The sequence below is a fragment of the Polistes dominula genome, unplaced genomic scaffold, assembly GCF_049000335.1.
Source record: "Polistes dominula isolate Pdom_NZ unplaced genomic scaffold, Pdom_raw_medaka contig_11, whole genome shotgun sequence".
In the NCBI taxonomy this organism is placed as follows: Eukaryota; Metazoa; Arthropoda; class Insecta; order Hymenoptera; family Vespidae; genus Polistes; species Polistes dominula.
In genome coordinates this window covers 2756926-2773175 of record NW_028301154.1, presented here as the reverse complement: position 1 = coordinate 2773175, position 16250 = coordinate 2756926, and the positions used below count along the sequence as shown (strand labels likewise).

The 16250-nt window shown below is 25.6% G+C and overlaps 1 protein-coding gene across 9 annotated transcripts in view; it reads left to right on the top strand.

The window, feature by feature from the left end:
• Positions 1–16250, top strand: part of LOC107071973 (cell adhesion molecule Dscam2) — a 191048-nt gene that overhangs the window by 106599 nt on the left and 68199 nt on the right. For all 9 annotated transcript variants that reach the window (XM_015331475.2, XM_089178704.1, XM_089178702.1 and 6 more), the window contains exon 5: positions 5520–5681. In XM_015331475.2, the coding sequence (XP_015186961.1) occupies positions 5520–5681 (162 nt within the window). The remainder of the gene's footprint in view (positions 1–5519; positions 5682–16250) is intronic.

The following is a 16250-nucleotide window of genomic DNA, read 5'->3' as shown; positions in this document are numbered from 1 at the left end:
AAATAATATAACTATAAAATAATATAACTATAAAATAATATAAATATAAATATAAATATAAAATATTATAACTATAAAATAATATAAATATAAATATAAAATAATATAACTATAAAATAATATAAATATAAAATAAAATAATATAAATATAAATATAATATAATATAAATATAAATATAATATAATAATATAAAATAATAAAATAAATTAAAAAATATACATATAAATAAAAGGTGTGTTAATTTTACAAAAGTTTAATCTTTTACACATTGAAATATTTAAATATTGAAAAAAATATTTTTTCTTAATTCATATACTTCCTAAATGATATTTAATTATTTATTATAATACAAAATGAAAATATTATTCTTATATAGATAATTTAGATATCTACTTATTGTATTTCAAAAGACCATTATTCATAGATAAAACTTGTTACTCTATAACTAAAGTTATATTACGTGAGCATTGAAATCTCAATCTTGAGGATGATCTTGTGAAAAGATAGAAGTTACAGGACTATGCTTTCTAAAAGATTACCTTAGCTATTTATTATCTAGCATAAACCATCCACAGCATACTCATAAAGGATCAACCATATAAACGTCTCTCTCTCTCTCTCTTCTCTCTCTCTCTCTCTCTCTCTCTCAAACTATATATCCCAAAAATAAAAAAAGTATAATAATAATAAAAACAAAAAAAAAACAAAAAAACAAAAGAATGAAAGATATTTTATAGGAAATATCAACAACAACAAATTACTATTAAACGATAAAATAGAAATGACTTGAAAAGTATTCATAAAATATCTATTAGAAAAAAAAAAAAAAATTTAACGTAAATTATTATCCATTATCGATCATACTGAATATAAAAAAAAAAAAAAAAAGAAAAAAAAAAATTTGTCGAATGAAATATCCGTTTATCATCATCATCATCCATAAATCTAATTGATGTAAGAGTATTCGTTTTTAAATGACGTACTAAAGTGGTGACTTCCTCGATAAAAGATATGAGAATAGTACTAGTAAACGTGCATGATGTAGGGTGTGAGGTTGGAAAGGAAAGGGTAGGAGAGGATAGGAAAGGGAAGGGAAAGGTTGGGAAGGGAAAAAAGAGGGTAGGAGAAAGAAGGATCGTTAGCTTACCGAGCCAACTACATTTATTTCTCTCTCAACCCCCCGTGAATGTACTTTTTTCAAACGTTCATATTAGATGGATGATGGTCCCCTAAACTAATGTTCGCTTATGGCCAACAACCGGTACTCACTGCCAAGATCAAGATTCGCGGCTTTTGCTTCCATTGCCAACTTTATGTATACACACATACATACAGATATATATATATATGTATATGTATATATGTATAAGAGAATATTTCTACGCTCGAAAGCACAGGAGTGATGAAAAATAAAAAGACGAGGTGGAAGTAGAAGAAGAAATGATACGTTGAAAATAAAAGATAACTTTTTCAAACTTTTATTTATACAAAGTTACTTTATTTTATTTTATTATTTTCTTGTTTTTTTTTTGTATTCTTATTTGTCAGATTTTTAACTTTTTATTTTTAGTTTATATCAATTTATTTATTTATTTATTATGTGTAATAATTTTAAAACAAGTGTAGTGTTTAAAGTAGCACTACTGATTTTCTGTTGAAACTTTTATTTTACAATATTATTTTATTTTATTATATTTTATTATTTCTTTTTTTATTTTTGTTTTCTTATTTGTTAGATTTTTAACTTTTTATTTTTAGTTATGTCAATTTATTTATTTATTAGGTGTAATATTTTAAAACAAGTGTAGTGTTTAAAGTAACACTACTGATTTATGCTGAAACTTTTATTTTACAAAATTAGTTTATTTTATTATATTTTATTATTTCTTTTTTTATTTTTGTTTTCTCATTTGTTAGATTTTTAACTTTTTATTTTTAGTTTACATCAATTTATTTATTTATTATGTGCAATAATTTTAAAACAAGTGTAGTGTTTAAAGTAACACTACTGATTTTGTGTTGAAACTTTTATTTTACAATATTATTTTATTTTATTATATTTTATTATTTCTTTTTTTATTTTTGTTTTCTTATTTGTTAGATTTTTAACTTTTTATTTTTAGTTTATGTCAATTTATTTATTTATTAGGTGTAATAATTTTAAAACAAGTGTAGTGTTTAAAGTAGCACTACTGATTTTCTGTTGAAACTTTTATTTTACAAAATTATTTTATTTTATTTTATTTTTATTATTTTGGTTTTCTTATTTGTTAGATTTTTAACTTTTTATTATTAATTTACGTCAATTTATTTATTTATTTATTATGTGTAATAATTTTAAAACAAGTATGGTGTTTAAAGTAATAGTCCTAAATTTAAGCTAACAAATTTTTATTTTATAAAGTTAATTTATTTTATTTTATTTTATTAATTCTCTTATTTTGGTTTTCTTATTTGTTAGATTTTTAACTTTTTATTATTAATTTACGTCAATTTATTTATTTATTTATTATGTGTAATAATTTTAAAACAAGTATGGTGTTTAAAGTAATAGTCCTAAATTTAAGCTAACAAATTTTTATTTTATAAAGTTAATTTATTTTATTTTATTTTATTAATTCTTTTATTTTTGTTTTCTTATTTGTAAGATTTTTAACTTTTTATTATTAATTTACGTCAATTTATTTATTTATTATGTGTAATAATTTTAAAACAAACGTAATGTTTAAAATAACACTGCAGATTTAGTGTTGAAACTTTTATTTTACAAAATTATTTTATTTTTTGTTTTGTTTTCTTATTTATTATATATTTAAATCTTTCTATTTTTACTTGACATCAATTCATTTATTTATTATGTGAAATAATTTATAAGAAAAAAAAAATATTTATAGTATCTTTTAGTATTTTCAATAATATTCCTGATTAATGCTAACTCAGAATTACGAGTTTCTTGATTTTATCATTTAACTGTAAACATTTTAATTAATCTGACTAATATATTAGATCATTAAATATGAAATGTTCGTTTTCTGACAGAAAGTAAAGTAAATAATCGAACATTTCATGTTTAAATAATTAATACAAACTATGCACACGTAGAAATACGAGTATGCAAGAGTATTAAAAAAAAAAAACCTTTCTGTATATGTGTGTGGATGTGTATGATCAGTTGAACGATAGTTAAACGAGAATGTGAAAGATTTTTACGATTAGTTGATAATTGTATGAGTACGTGTATGATAACATACATACATACATACATACATATATATACATGGATCGATAGTGATTGCGAGATGCAAAGTTGTAATCCGACTTAAGCAAATTCGATTTATGTTATGCGATTTTCGTCGATCCCACCTATCGCATAACTTTAGGGATATGATTGTATTAATAAAGTAATCATTGGGTTTGTTATTCTTTGAAATATTACACAATTAATTTCTATAACATTTTGTTTATCTTTTAAACAATTGTCCAAATTTTTGTTAAGAACAGAAAATGAACACGTTCGATGAAATTCAACAAATTAATTTCTATTTTATATATTTTATATATTCTATTTATATATTCTTTTTATATATATATATAATAATAATAATAATAAAAATATATAATATATGTAATATTAATTAATATTAATATAATATTAATTAATATTACATATATATTAATTTTATTATATATTATATTATTATTGTATTATATTTATATATTATATTATTATATATTATATTATTATATATTATATTATATTATTTTTATATTATATTATTATTATATGATATTTATATATTAAATTATTATTATTATTATATTATTATTATATTAATACTATTACTATATTATATATTATATTATATTATATTATTATTATATTATTATATTATATTATATATTATTATTATATTAATATTATTATATATATATAATATATAATATATTATACTCTGTATATGTATATTATAAAAAATTACATATAGTATTATTGTAAATTATATTATAAATATAATATACAATAAAAATTATATAATATTAAGATTATTATATATATTTCAAATATTATCCAACAGGGTAAGGGGAACAAGTAATAAAACAAAAACAACAAAAAATAGGAATAATGTTTAAAAGAAATCGATAAAAAATTCAGACAGAAATAATTGCTGTTAGAGATTTAGTTTTTCGCGTGTGTGTGTGAGTGTTCGTGTTTATGTCACGTATAGGTAAAACGCGTAACTCGAGCGTACATATCTCTTTTAAAACGTTGAAACTCCCGTAGCCCACACGTTGGTTGATGGTGGGAGGAGGGTGAGGATGGGGGTGTTGGGTGGAGGGTTGAATAAACGAACCAGTGAGAGAGATACTTTCGTTTTCCAGTGTGGTTAACAATCGTGACGGTTCTCGGCAAGAATCACTTATCGCGTTTAGCGAGTCGTGCAATCGAGGCAAATTCTCTCGTTGAGTAGATGTTACCAAGTATAATCTGTATGTGTGTATATGTATATGTATATGTATGAGTTTCTATCCACATTGAGAGAAGAAGAACTTACAGTAGTGAAAATGAATGAGAGAGAGAGAGAGAGAGAGAGAGAGAGAGAAGGGGAAAGCACTAATTACCAAAAGTACAAACGCCAGACGGTCTGAAAAGCTTTCACTGTGTGTGTGTATGTGTGTGTTAGTTTTATACATTAAAAAAAAAAAAAAAAAAAAAAAAATTAAAAAATAAAATGGTAAAGAGTTGAAACTTTAAAAAAATATTAAACACCTAATGTGGGATGGGGGTGGGGGGTAGGGGAAAGGGGTTTGATGATGGTGGTAATGGATTTTAATAAGACTCTGCATGAAAAATGTTCTTTATACTTAATTAACGATTCGTGTATTATAACGTTCAAATAAAAATAAAAGAAAAAGAAAATAAAACTTAATTGTTACTACTGAAATGAGAGTGTAGTGTAATACTTTGGTAAATTGATAATAAAAATTCTCGAAACAATTAGAATTTGTTAAATAAACGTATTGAAATAAATTGTAGGTTTATCCTCTGAAACTATTTTAATATATATTCGGAAATTCAATTTGCAAAAAAAGCAAATAAAAAGAAAAAAAAATACATTGAAATAAAAGAATTCGGGATAAGCGTTAATTTTCTCGGGTGAAAGCTTTTCCAAGTCATTTTCATTTCCTTCTTTTCTGTTTTTTTTTCTTTTTTTTTTTTTTTTTTATCCACTAATTGCGGTACAACGCAACTTCTTCTTCTTCTTCTTCTTCTTCTTCAACTTCTTTTTTATATTTCTTTTGTCTTTTTTCTTTTTATCTCGCAAGGAGTAGTTTTCTGTCACCAACGAAAAGTTCAGTTTCTTTTTTTCTATGTCCTTTTTTTCCTGTTTTTTTTTTTTTTTTTATATTCCTAGTCTCCCTCCTTTACACCCACACGAAAACTAGCGTACATAACTTTTATCTTATATAAGGTTTTTTTTTTTTTTTATTTACTTCTATCTTTTTTTCTTTTTTCCAGTTGTCCGACAAAAGTACGAAGTTCAAGTACGGGACACCTTTGTCTTGCCTGGTAACACGGGTGTCCTTAGGTGTGAAATACCATCCTTTGCTAAGGATTACGTACAAGTCACTTCGTGGGTCCAAGATTCGGCTTTCAACATTTATCCAACTCACGAAAGTGGTAAGTGTTCATTTTTATATTCATTTTAAATGACACATACATTGTCATTTATTCTTAATTTGTTACTTTTTAACACAATTATTTCATTCAACATTTTATATATATATAAAAAAAAAAACAAAAGAAATCACAGCAACGAAGTATCCTAATATTTTTTATGTTTTTAAATCCACGACCAAGATAAGAACAATTTTATTTTCATAAAAACTTACTTACTTACTTAGCAGCAGATAATCTGTCAATTTCAAAGCCATTTTCTAACTCAAGTCGAGCAAGTTGACACATGGTTACACGTCAATCATCTAACTATTGGATACATATATATATAAAAATAGAGTAGCTTTTACGTGCATCATTTTTTATCTTCTTCAACGAACGACACCTGTCAAGTTTTCTTCGATCTCATCCGATTTATTGTCAAATCCTAGCAATCTTGGTAAAAACTTGCATACGTAGGGTATAATCATGCATGACTGATATATCTCATCCATTCGAAGAAATTGAAATTCTTCTTGACACATATTATTCATATCTAATACGCCTAATATGTATGCAACACTTTATACTTCAATAAAATATTCTAATCTACAAAAAAAAATAAGCACAACCCATTCATTATAATTCTAGTTTATATTACTCAAAATAATTAATAATACCTCAGTATGATTTCACACACACACAGTTTGCAAATGATTTCTCACTTAATTAATTCACATTAGTTAATCAAAATTATTTTTCAGAAAAATATTTCATTCCCCCTGATGATAGGCAACCCTTTCTCCTGCTTCGTATTACATAAAAATAAAAGTATGAAATATCTGCCTATCAACAGGCGCAGATTTTCTTTGCAAACGATTATATCAATCCATATTTATAATTTTGGTTTATATTACTCAAAATAATTGATAAGAGTTCAGTATGATTGCACACATACGGCTTGCAAATGGTTTCTCATTTAATTAGCTCATTAATTAAAAAAAATTTCATACCCCTGACGATAGGCAACCCTTTCTCCTGCTTCGTATTACATAAAAATAAAAGTATGAAATATCTGCCTATCAACAGGCGCAAATTTTCTTTGCAAACGATTATACCAATCCATATTTATAAATCTGGTTTATATTACTCAAAATAATTGATAAGAGTTCAGTATGATTGCACATATACGGCTTGCAAATGGTTTCTCACTTAATTAACTAATTAGTTAAGAAAAAAATTTCGTACGCCTGACGATAGGCAACCCTTTCTCGTGCTTTGTATTACAACGATATAACAAAACAAAATATTGCCTATCAACAGGCGCAAATTTTTTTTATACAAACGATTATACCAATCAATCCTTCTTTAAATGATATAAAAAAAAAAGTCAAGTAAATTGAATTGTATTAGACAAAAAAAAAAATAAGAAAACATTTAATCATTTTATGAAACGTTAACATTTTTGTCGGATAAAACTCGTCGTCGTTCCCCTATTGTCAAACAAAAACATCATTAATCTTTTGACAAACGACGTATCGATGTGCACACAGAGAAATATAGGAATGGAGAGAGAAAAAAAAAAAAACAAAAAACAAAAAGGGAGAGAAAAGTCGATAAAGATCGAAGCAATTTTTACGTAGATTTTGTTCCCTATCGTTTAAACGAAGCTTCGTTGTTGTTTCGTAGTCTAAAGGGTTGGGAAGAAGGGTGGTAAAAAAAAAAAAAAGGAACGGAGAAAAATATATGAGCGTAGGTAAGCTCCTACGAAGAACATACATACATATATATAATAGGTATATATATTTATATATAATGTGTGTGTATGTGTGTGTACACATATAGTCATTCTTGTCAATATCCCAGTTAATTAGAGTCTAAGGGGGAACGATTGGAATATCTCTCAATGTGTATATACGCACAGACATTAATACGAAAAGCTCCCGTCACTCTAAGCTTTCCACTAAAGCAAGAATGATGGAACCGTGAGAGAGAAAGAGAGAGAAAGAGAGAGAGAGAGAGAGTTAGAGAAAGTCTCGTCATGTTCTCGCGATTATTGTGTCCGCAATATGAAAAGAAAAAAAAACAAAGTAAAATAAAACCCCACAATCGGGTACGTGACGAGCATCGAATTCACACAACACGAAGTTAAACTTTTTAACGAATCTCTGAAACGCGCGCGCGCGCGCGCGTTTCAAATAAAACAACACAAAAATATATAATAAAATAAAATCAAATCAAATTAAATTCAAAAGGTTGGAGTCGTTTTTGAAACAACATTCTTTACAAGCACACACAAATTTTGTTTTTTCCAAACTTTTCTCTCACTATGCATATTACGACTTTGATAGGACGGAAAATAGGCAAAAAATGGAACACACAATCATAGTTTAATTGATTAACCCATTAACGCACAGTTTCTTTTTGTTTTGTTTTTAAATCGTCTCAAAAAAATCCATTTTTTTTTTTATGTAAACAAAAAACACAATTTAGAACATTGTGTCTTGGCAGAAAAATTACCAAAAAAAAAAAAAAATACAAAATTAATCAAACTTTGTATAACAGCGCAGAATACAATGCAACTTGAGTTAAACTCGAGTGTACGAAATTCGGCCGGTTTTAGTGCGCTCGAATTTACTCAGCGTGCAACTTAACTGGTTAAATAATAAATGTCAATGTGAAAATAAGAAAATCATAGTTTAGTTTAAATTGTTTAAGTTTAAATTGTTTCATATATATTTTTATCAGAGAGAGAGAGAGAGAGAGAGTTTCTTCAAACGTCTTATTTCGATATTGATAAACCATTGAAAACTTTCAAGTTTGATGGCATGGACAAAAACACGAGAACGAATCTTCAATTTTCCTCTTTTCCGATAAGAAAAAGAATGGGCATCTTGGTAGAAAAAAAAAAAAAAATCTAAATAAAAATATAAAAGCTCTTCTTTTCCAAGTCAGTCAGTTTTTCTTATTCCCCTGACTATTCTCATAATCGTAAGTTGGATTATGTACGAATAAACGACACTGAGTTGTTGTCTCTGTTACCATTTTATAAAAAAATCCACCACCCTCTCATTCCCTTCCAAACCCCCCCCCCGCCTCCCTTATCTTTATCTTTCTCTCTTTATCATCAATTTTCTCTTCTTTATTTTTATTTTCTTTTCTTTTCTTTACATTTCTTTTTTTCTTCTTAGGAGATTTATGCGCACAATTGCACACAGCTGATCCGCAAACGTCCAAAAGTTTTCCAAGTAATTCGTTTTCCATTTAGAGAAGAATTCTCTCTCTTTCTCTTTCTGTTTCTCTCTTTTACTCTCACTCTCTTACTCTTACTCTTACTCACTCACTCACTCAGTCACTCTCTGTTCTATTTAACTCGCTTCCGTTTCCTCTTCAATCGCAAGATTGAATTTCCCAAGCGGGACCAAATAAGAGTTAGGAAGAGAGAAAGAGAGAGAAAAAGAGAGAGAGAGAGAGATAGAATACTTGGCCTGTTCGCATAATTCCTTCAGGATCGTACTGGCAACCGGTCTAAGGATTTCTAGTGCTTGATTTAATCCACGATTAATCGTCTCATTGCAACTTAAAGCTTTGTTCAATTGAGAACGTTTCGTTCCAATGATTATTATTAAACGATTAGAATAATTTTCAACGAATTACTTGTTTTTTTTTTTTTTTTTTTTTTATTCGAATAAAATATTCTACGAGAATTGATTTGGTTTTTTTTTCTTTGCCCTTCCATTTTTTTTCTTTTTTTTAAGAACGAAATAAAAGAAATGATTGGCAAGAAAGATTTGCACTCTTACGAGTCTTGTCGATGATACGCCGCAAAGTTATGATGAAAAGTTTTCTTGAACTTTGTTTAAGTGTACTTAACCTCTACCTACCTACCTACCTACCTACCAACCTACCTACCAACCTACCTACCTACTACCTTCTACCCTTAGAAAGCTACGAATATCGAAAAGTTTGTACTTATTCTTCGGGTATGGTTTTGAACGATATCGAAAGATACTTTTCTTTTTTTTTTCACCAAAGTAAGCAATCGATGAAGAAAGTAATTAAAAAGAATCCAATTGGAAAGAACAATGCAAGTAACTTTGAATCTTACAAAAATTTCTGAACAATTGTCATTAAACCAAAGTTAAATTCAATGATGAAAGAGAACAATGTAAGTAATTCTGAATCTTACAAAAATTGCTGAACAATTATCATTAAATCAAAATTAAATTCAATGATGAAAGAGAACAATGTAAGTAATTTCGAATCTTACAAAAATTTCTGAACAATAATCATTAAATCAGAGTTAAATTCCATGATGAAGAGAACAACGTAAGTAACTTTGAATGTTACAAAAATTTCTGAACAATTATCATTAAATCAAAATTAAATTCAATGATGAAAGAGAACAATGTGAGTAACTTTGAATGTTACAAAAATTTCTGAACAATGTAAGTAACTTTGAATGTTACAAAAATTTCTGAACAATAATCATTAAACCAAAATTAAATTCAATGATGAAAGAGAACAATGTAAGTAACATTGAATCTTACAAAAATTTTTGAACAATGTAAGTAACTTTGAATGTTACAAAAGTTTCTGAACAATAATCATTAAACCAAAGTTAAATTCAATAATAAAAGAGAACAATGTAAGTAACTTTGCATTTTACAAAAATTTCTGAACAATAATCATTAAATCAGAGTTAAATTCCATGATGAAAGAGAACAATGTAAGTAACTTTGAATGTTACAAAAATTTCTGAACAATGTAAGTAACTTTGAATGTTACAAAAATTTCTGAACAATAATCATTAAATCAGAGTTAAATTCCATGATGAAAGAGAACAATGTAAGTAACTTTGCATTTTACAAAAATTTCTGAACAATGTAAGTAACTCTGAATCCCTCAAAAATTTCTGAACAATAATCATTAAACCAAAATTAAATCCCATGATGAAAGAGATCAATGTAAGTAACTTTGAATCTTACAAAAATTTCTGAACAATGTAAGTAACTTTGAATGTTACAAAAGTTTCTGAACAATAATCATTAAATCAAAATTAAATCCCATGATGAAAGAGAACAATGTAAATAACTTTGAATCTTCCAAAAAATTTCTGAACAATAATCATTAAACCAATGTTAAATTCAATGATCAATTTATCGTAAACAGTGTTGTTAATTTTGTATGTAACAAAATATCGTTGTTCATATGTTGAGTGTGTAAATCATTGAAATGAAATGATTCGTTAGGAATTCAAAGAAGAGTTTTCGTCAGATGCTAGACTAGGGTCCTGGTTGGTATACAATTTAAACAGGAAAGCTTCAGCCACAATGTAAATTCGGTTGGGTTTAGGCATCGTTCGAGTCTAGCTAGACTCCAAACTATTCTCTTCTCATTCCGACGCTCTTCTACTATCTACAAGTACACACAATACTGTTTGTAGTATATATATGTGTATATATGTATATATGTATATATAAATTGTTTCCCTGTCTCTTTCTGTTTCTCCCTGAAACTGTTACACATTTCTCTGACAACAACCTTCTCTACGTTGGTCCATCTCTTCATTTCTCTCTCTCTCTCTCTCTTTCTCTTTCTCTTTAACCAACTCATCCAGCTCTCGCTTACACTCGCACTAACGTGTCACTCTTGTTTAACTCGGAAACTCTCGATAGTTTCTGAAATGGTCTTCCTACGAGCAAAGGTATATCGCTCTTTGTACACAAGTTTTACGACTTTCCTGATTGTTCGACTGTGTTGCTTTCCCCAAGAAGAAAAAACAAGGGCTAAATTACCCTACAACTATATATATATATATTTATTTATAATGGTTTTAATTAAAGTTTTGGAAAAGAAGAAGTATTTAGTTTTATTTTTCAAATGAAAGGATCCAAATGAACTTCACCATAACTATAACTATAATCCAAATGAACTTCTTAATAAAAACACAAAAGTAAATGATAAATAATTAATACAATTATTATATGTATCAATAAAATGTGTTAATATTAAATTAAGAATAGTTTTAAGACATTGAAATCAAATTTGTATAAAACAATACCTTTTCTATCTTTCTTATTTTTCTTTTATTATTTTCTTGTGTGGATTGAATTTTGAGAATAAAATCTATCATCAATAAAATGTGTTAATATTAAATTAACAATAGTTTTAAGACATTGAAATCAAATTTGTATAAAACAATACCTTTTCTATCTTTCTTATTTTTCTTTTATTATTTTCTTGTGTGGATTGAATTTTGAGAATAAAATCTATCATCAATAAAATGTGTTAATATTAAATTAACAATAGTTTTAAGACATTGAAATCAAATTTGTATAAAACAATACCTTTTCTATCTTTCTTATTTTTCATTTATTATTTTCTTGTGTGGATTGAATTTTGGAAATAGAATTCGTCAAAACCTTCCTTTTTTTTTCCAAAACGTATATATTATAAGGATGACCCCTTATACATATATGCGTTATAAATAAAACATACCTTTAGGGAAAGAAAAAGGGAAAAGAGAAGGAAGAAAAGTAAAAGAACAAAATATTGCTTGATCCAGATTTTCCAAGTGTAAGCCAAAAGGAAAGCAGTACGTGACACTGGAACCATATATATATATATATATATATATATATATATATATATGAAATATAAGCCAGGACGATAGTAGAACGATACTGCAACGATAACAGCTCCAGGCTGTTTTCACTCAAAGCAACGTCGAAGTTCAGGAACTCTTGGTTGGACAAACTCTAACTTGTGGACACTCTATAGATAGGCCTTTGGAAGGAAACACTGAGAGAGAGAAAGAGAGAGAAAGAGAGAGAAAGAGAGAGAAAGGGATATAAAAAGAGAGAGTGAAAGATCAGAGAGAGTTTGAATCCCAAGTTAGACACTTGAACAGACTTCCACCACGTTTCTTTTACAAACTCAAACTAACAACTTATTTTTATGACAAATATTTAATCATTTCATTTATTTCGTTCGATACTTCAAAATGAAAATTTATAATCGTTTAAACCTAATCCAACAATAATTTTCTATTTATTTTTATATATATATAAGTCAACCCTTATCAGTGTCGTAATTTACAAACAATACAAATTATTTTAGTAATAATTAATTAATTAGTTTCATACATATGTTTGTAGAACTCTTTCGAAAAACATTTATAATCGTTTAAACCTAATCCAATAATAATTTTCTATTTATTTTTATATATATATATATATATATATATATAAGTTAACCCTTATCAGTGTCGTAATTTACAAACAATACAAATTATTTCAATAATAATTAATTAATTATTTTCATATGTTTGTAGAAATCTTTCGAAAAACAATTACCCTCCCCCCCATTTCATAAATTATTTTTATAATATAAATATTGAAAACAATTTTGTTGTTGCATATTTAACAAAATCACTTACAACTTTTAATTAATGAGAGAGAATGTTCAATGATAACCTGACGACGACCGATAAGGGTTAAAAAAAAAAAAGAGAAAGTTACAATTATATTTATTTTCAATAGGACAAATTAACAAATTCTTATTCATATATTTATAAATGAGTGTATATGTGTGTGTGTGTGTGTGTGTATTTGTTTGTTACTTGGAAATTTGAAAAAGTACATAATTCTGATAAGTCAAAAAGTTGAAAAACGAATAGGAAGAATCTATCGATAAGAGTTGGCTGAGAAGGGAAGAAGATTTCGTAACCAAAAACTCGATTGATTTATTAGAGAAAACACAGCTTTTCCAAGTCCTATGTACATGTGTATGTGTGTATGTGTATGTGTTAGTAAAGAAAACGATACACGTGGGATCTAAAAAGTAAGTTTTTTCCCTTTAAAAATCTAGAAATCTGTATGTGTATCGCGAAAAACACGAGAACTGAGATGAAAACGACACTGTCGAGAGTTAAACTTATTCCCGAAACGAATAAATTGAGCTTCAAATACATATATATATATATATATATATATATATATATATATATATATATATATATTCGAGTAATGGCATAGTCCTACACGTAAATCATGCAACAGACTTCGAGTTTTCCTTAGAGATAGAAAAAGAGAGAGAGAAGAGAGAGAGAGAGAGAGAGAGAGAAGAAAAAAAAGAGAAAGATGAAAGTTAAAATCCCATAGGAATCGTCATTTTAATATTTCCAACCACACGAAGATAGATTTTTATTCCTTTTTTCTTTTTTTTTCTTTTCTGCTACACTTCTACTTCTACTTCTTCTACTACTTCTTTTACTTCTTTTCGTTTCTACTTTTTTTTCTTTTATTATTATTATTATTATTATTATTATTATTATTATTATTATTATTATTATTATTATTATTATTATTTTCTTCCGATCGTTAAATCATGCGAAATGATTCGAGTAATTGAATTTGTTTTAACGTTTATTCGAATTGATAATATTTTTCTTAAATATGATTGAACAGTATAATAATATTTATTAATTAATTTAACTTACTTTTTATTATTATTTAAAATATAATTTATATATACATATTAATTATATATATATATATATATTAAATTTATATTATAATAATATAAATTAATTAAAAAATAGTATTACATAAAATATAATATAATATAATATAATATAAAATATATTTTATTTATTTAATATTATATTATATTATAAAATTACAAATATATTAAAATTAAAATTATTATATTGTAAAATTTTAAAAATATATTTTATTTATGTTATATTGTATTATATTATATTTTATATAATATTTTTTTAATTAATTTTTATTATAATATAAATTTAATATAAATTTAATATATATAATTAATATAATAATTAATATAATTAATTTATATTAAATATTATATATATAATTAATAATAATAATAATAATAAATATACTATTATTCTCTAATAATAAATATAATATATTAGAGTATATAGTACATATATATTTATTGTATTATATTTTATTTTATTTTATTTTATTAAATTTAATAAAATTAATATTTATAGGTGAATATATATATATATATATATATATATATTAATTTAGTAATTTAGTAATTTAATAATTTTTTGTTTTTAAGTTTAATAATATTAAAGTTAATAGTTATAATATTAGGTTATAAATTAACTACATATATATATAGTTATAATATAGTTATAAGTTAAGTATATATAAATGAATATTATATTAATAAGTTATAAGTTATAATAATAATATAATATATATATGGTATTATTTTCTGTGGTTGTTATTTATATATTATATATTCTATATATTTAAAATTTAATGTTATTTTATATAATCCAAATTTAAATTACCCACAAATTATTAGTGAATATTAAACGTGACTGAACATTAAATAATTTAGAAATAAATAAAATCAAATGTTTTCTAATAAAATCCACATCAACCAATGACCAAAATATCCTAGTTAACATATAACATATATATATATATATATATTTGTTTGTTTATATATATATATAAACAAAAATATATTTAAAAAAAAAGAAATATTAATCAACTAAATAAGTATCACTTAATTCTCACCGATTGAATTCCATCGAACTTGATCAACCGACAGATAGAAAGAGAAAGAGAAAGAAAAAGAGAAAGAAAGAGAGAGAGAGAAAGAGAGAGAGAGAGAGAGAGAGAGACATGCTTTTAATGGATGAAATGTTGCAAGACGGTTTCGTTCGTTACTTCATCGTATTGAAAACGTGTGAAAATTAATTGAACGAACACCACCATCCCCTGTTCCTATCTCGATTGATAATAGGATGGGAATTGGGATTGGGTAATGGGGAAGATGGGGTAGAAAACTTCTGTTTCGAAAAAAAAAAAAGAAAAAAAAATATATTTCTATGATACTTTCTTCATGATACCTACCCCATTTTCTCACCCCCTACCCTATATGTGTCTGTGTGTGCGTGTTTTTTTTTTATCGAACACATACCATAGGCTTTTTACGAGATCAAAAGTATTTTTTTCAATCGATGTGTATGATCGATTTCTCATTGCACGCACAAACAGAGTTCAATTTCTTTTTAATGCATATTCATATCCATATTACTATGCAATATTTATAATAGTAGTGGTAGTAATAATAATAATAATAATAATAATAATAATAATAATAATAATATGATGATAATAATAATTCGTTAACGAATGAGCAATAATATCACAAGCGTATTGATTCAAATCTTTTTCTCTCTCTCTCTCTCTCTCTCTTTCTCTTTCTCTGTCGATCAATCATCTATCTCTTTCTCTCACACACACACATATATATGTAGAGATATATGCAGGTAACGTTGTATAAATAAAATACATATTGCAATGGCTGACCGTTTCTCTGCAGAGTAAAATTTGTTTGATTGTTGAAACGTGGACTGATGTCGAATGCACCAATCGTCACGCTTGCTAAACGTGCTCAATACATCTATATATATATATATATACATATATGTATATAATATTCATATATTACACGTATGTATATGATATCTACTATTTTTCTTTCTTTTTTATTTTTTCGATAAATGCACGCACATATACATTGTTATATATAATG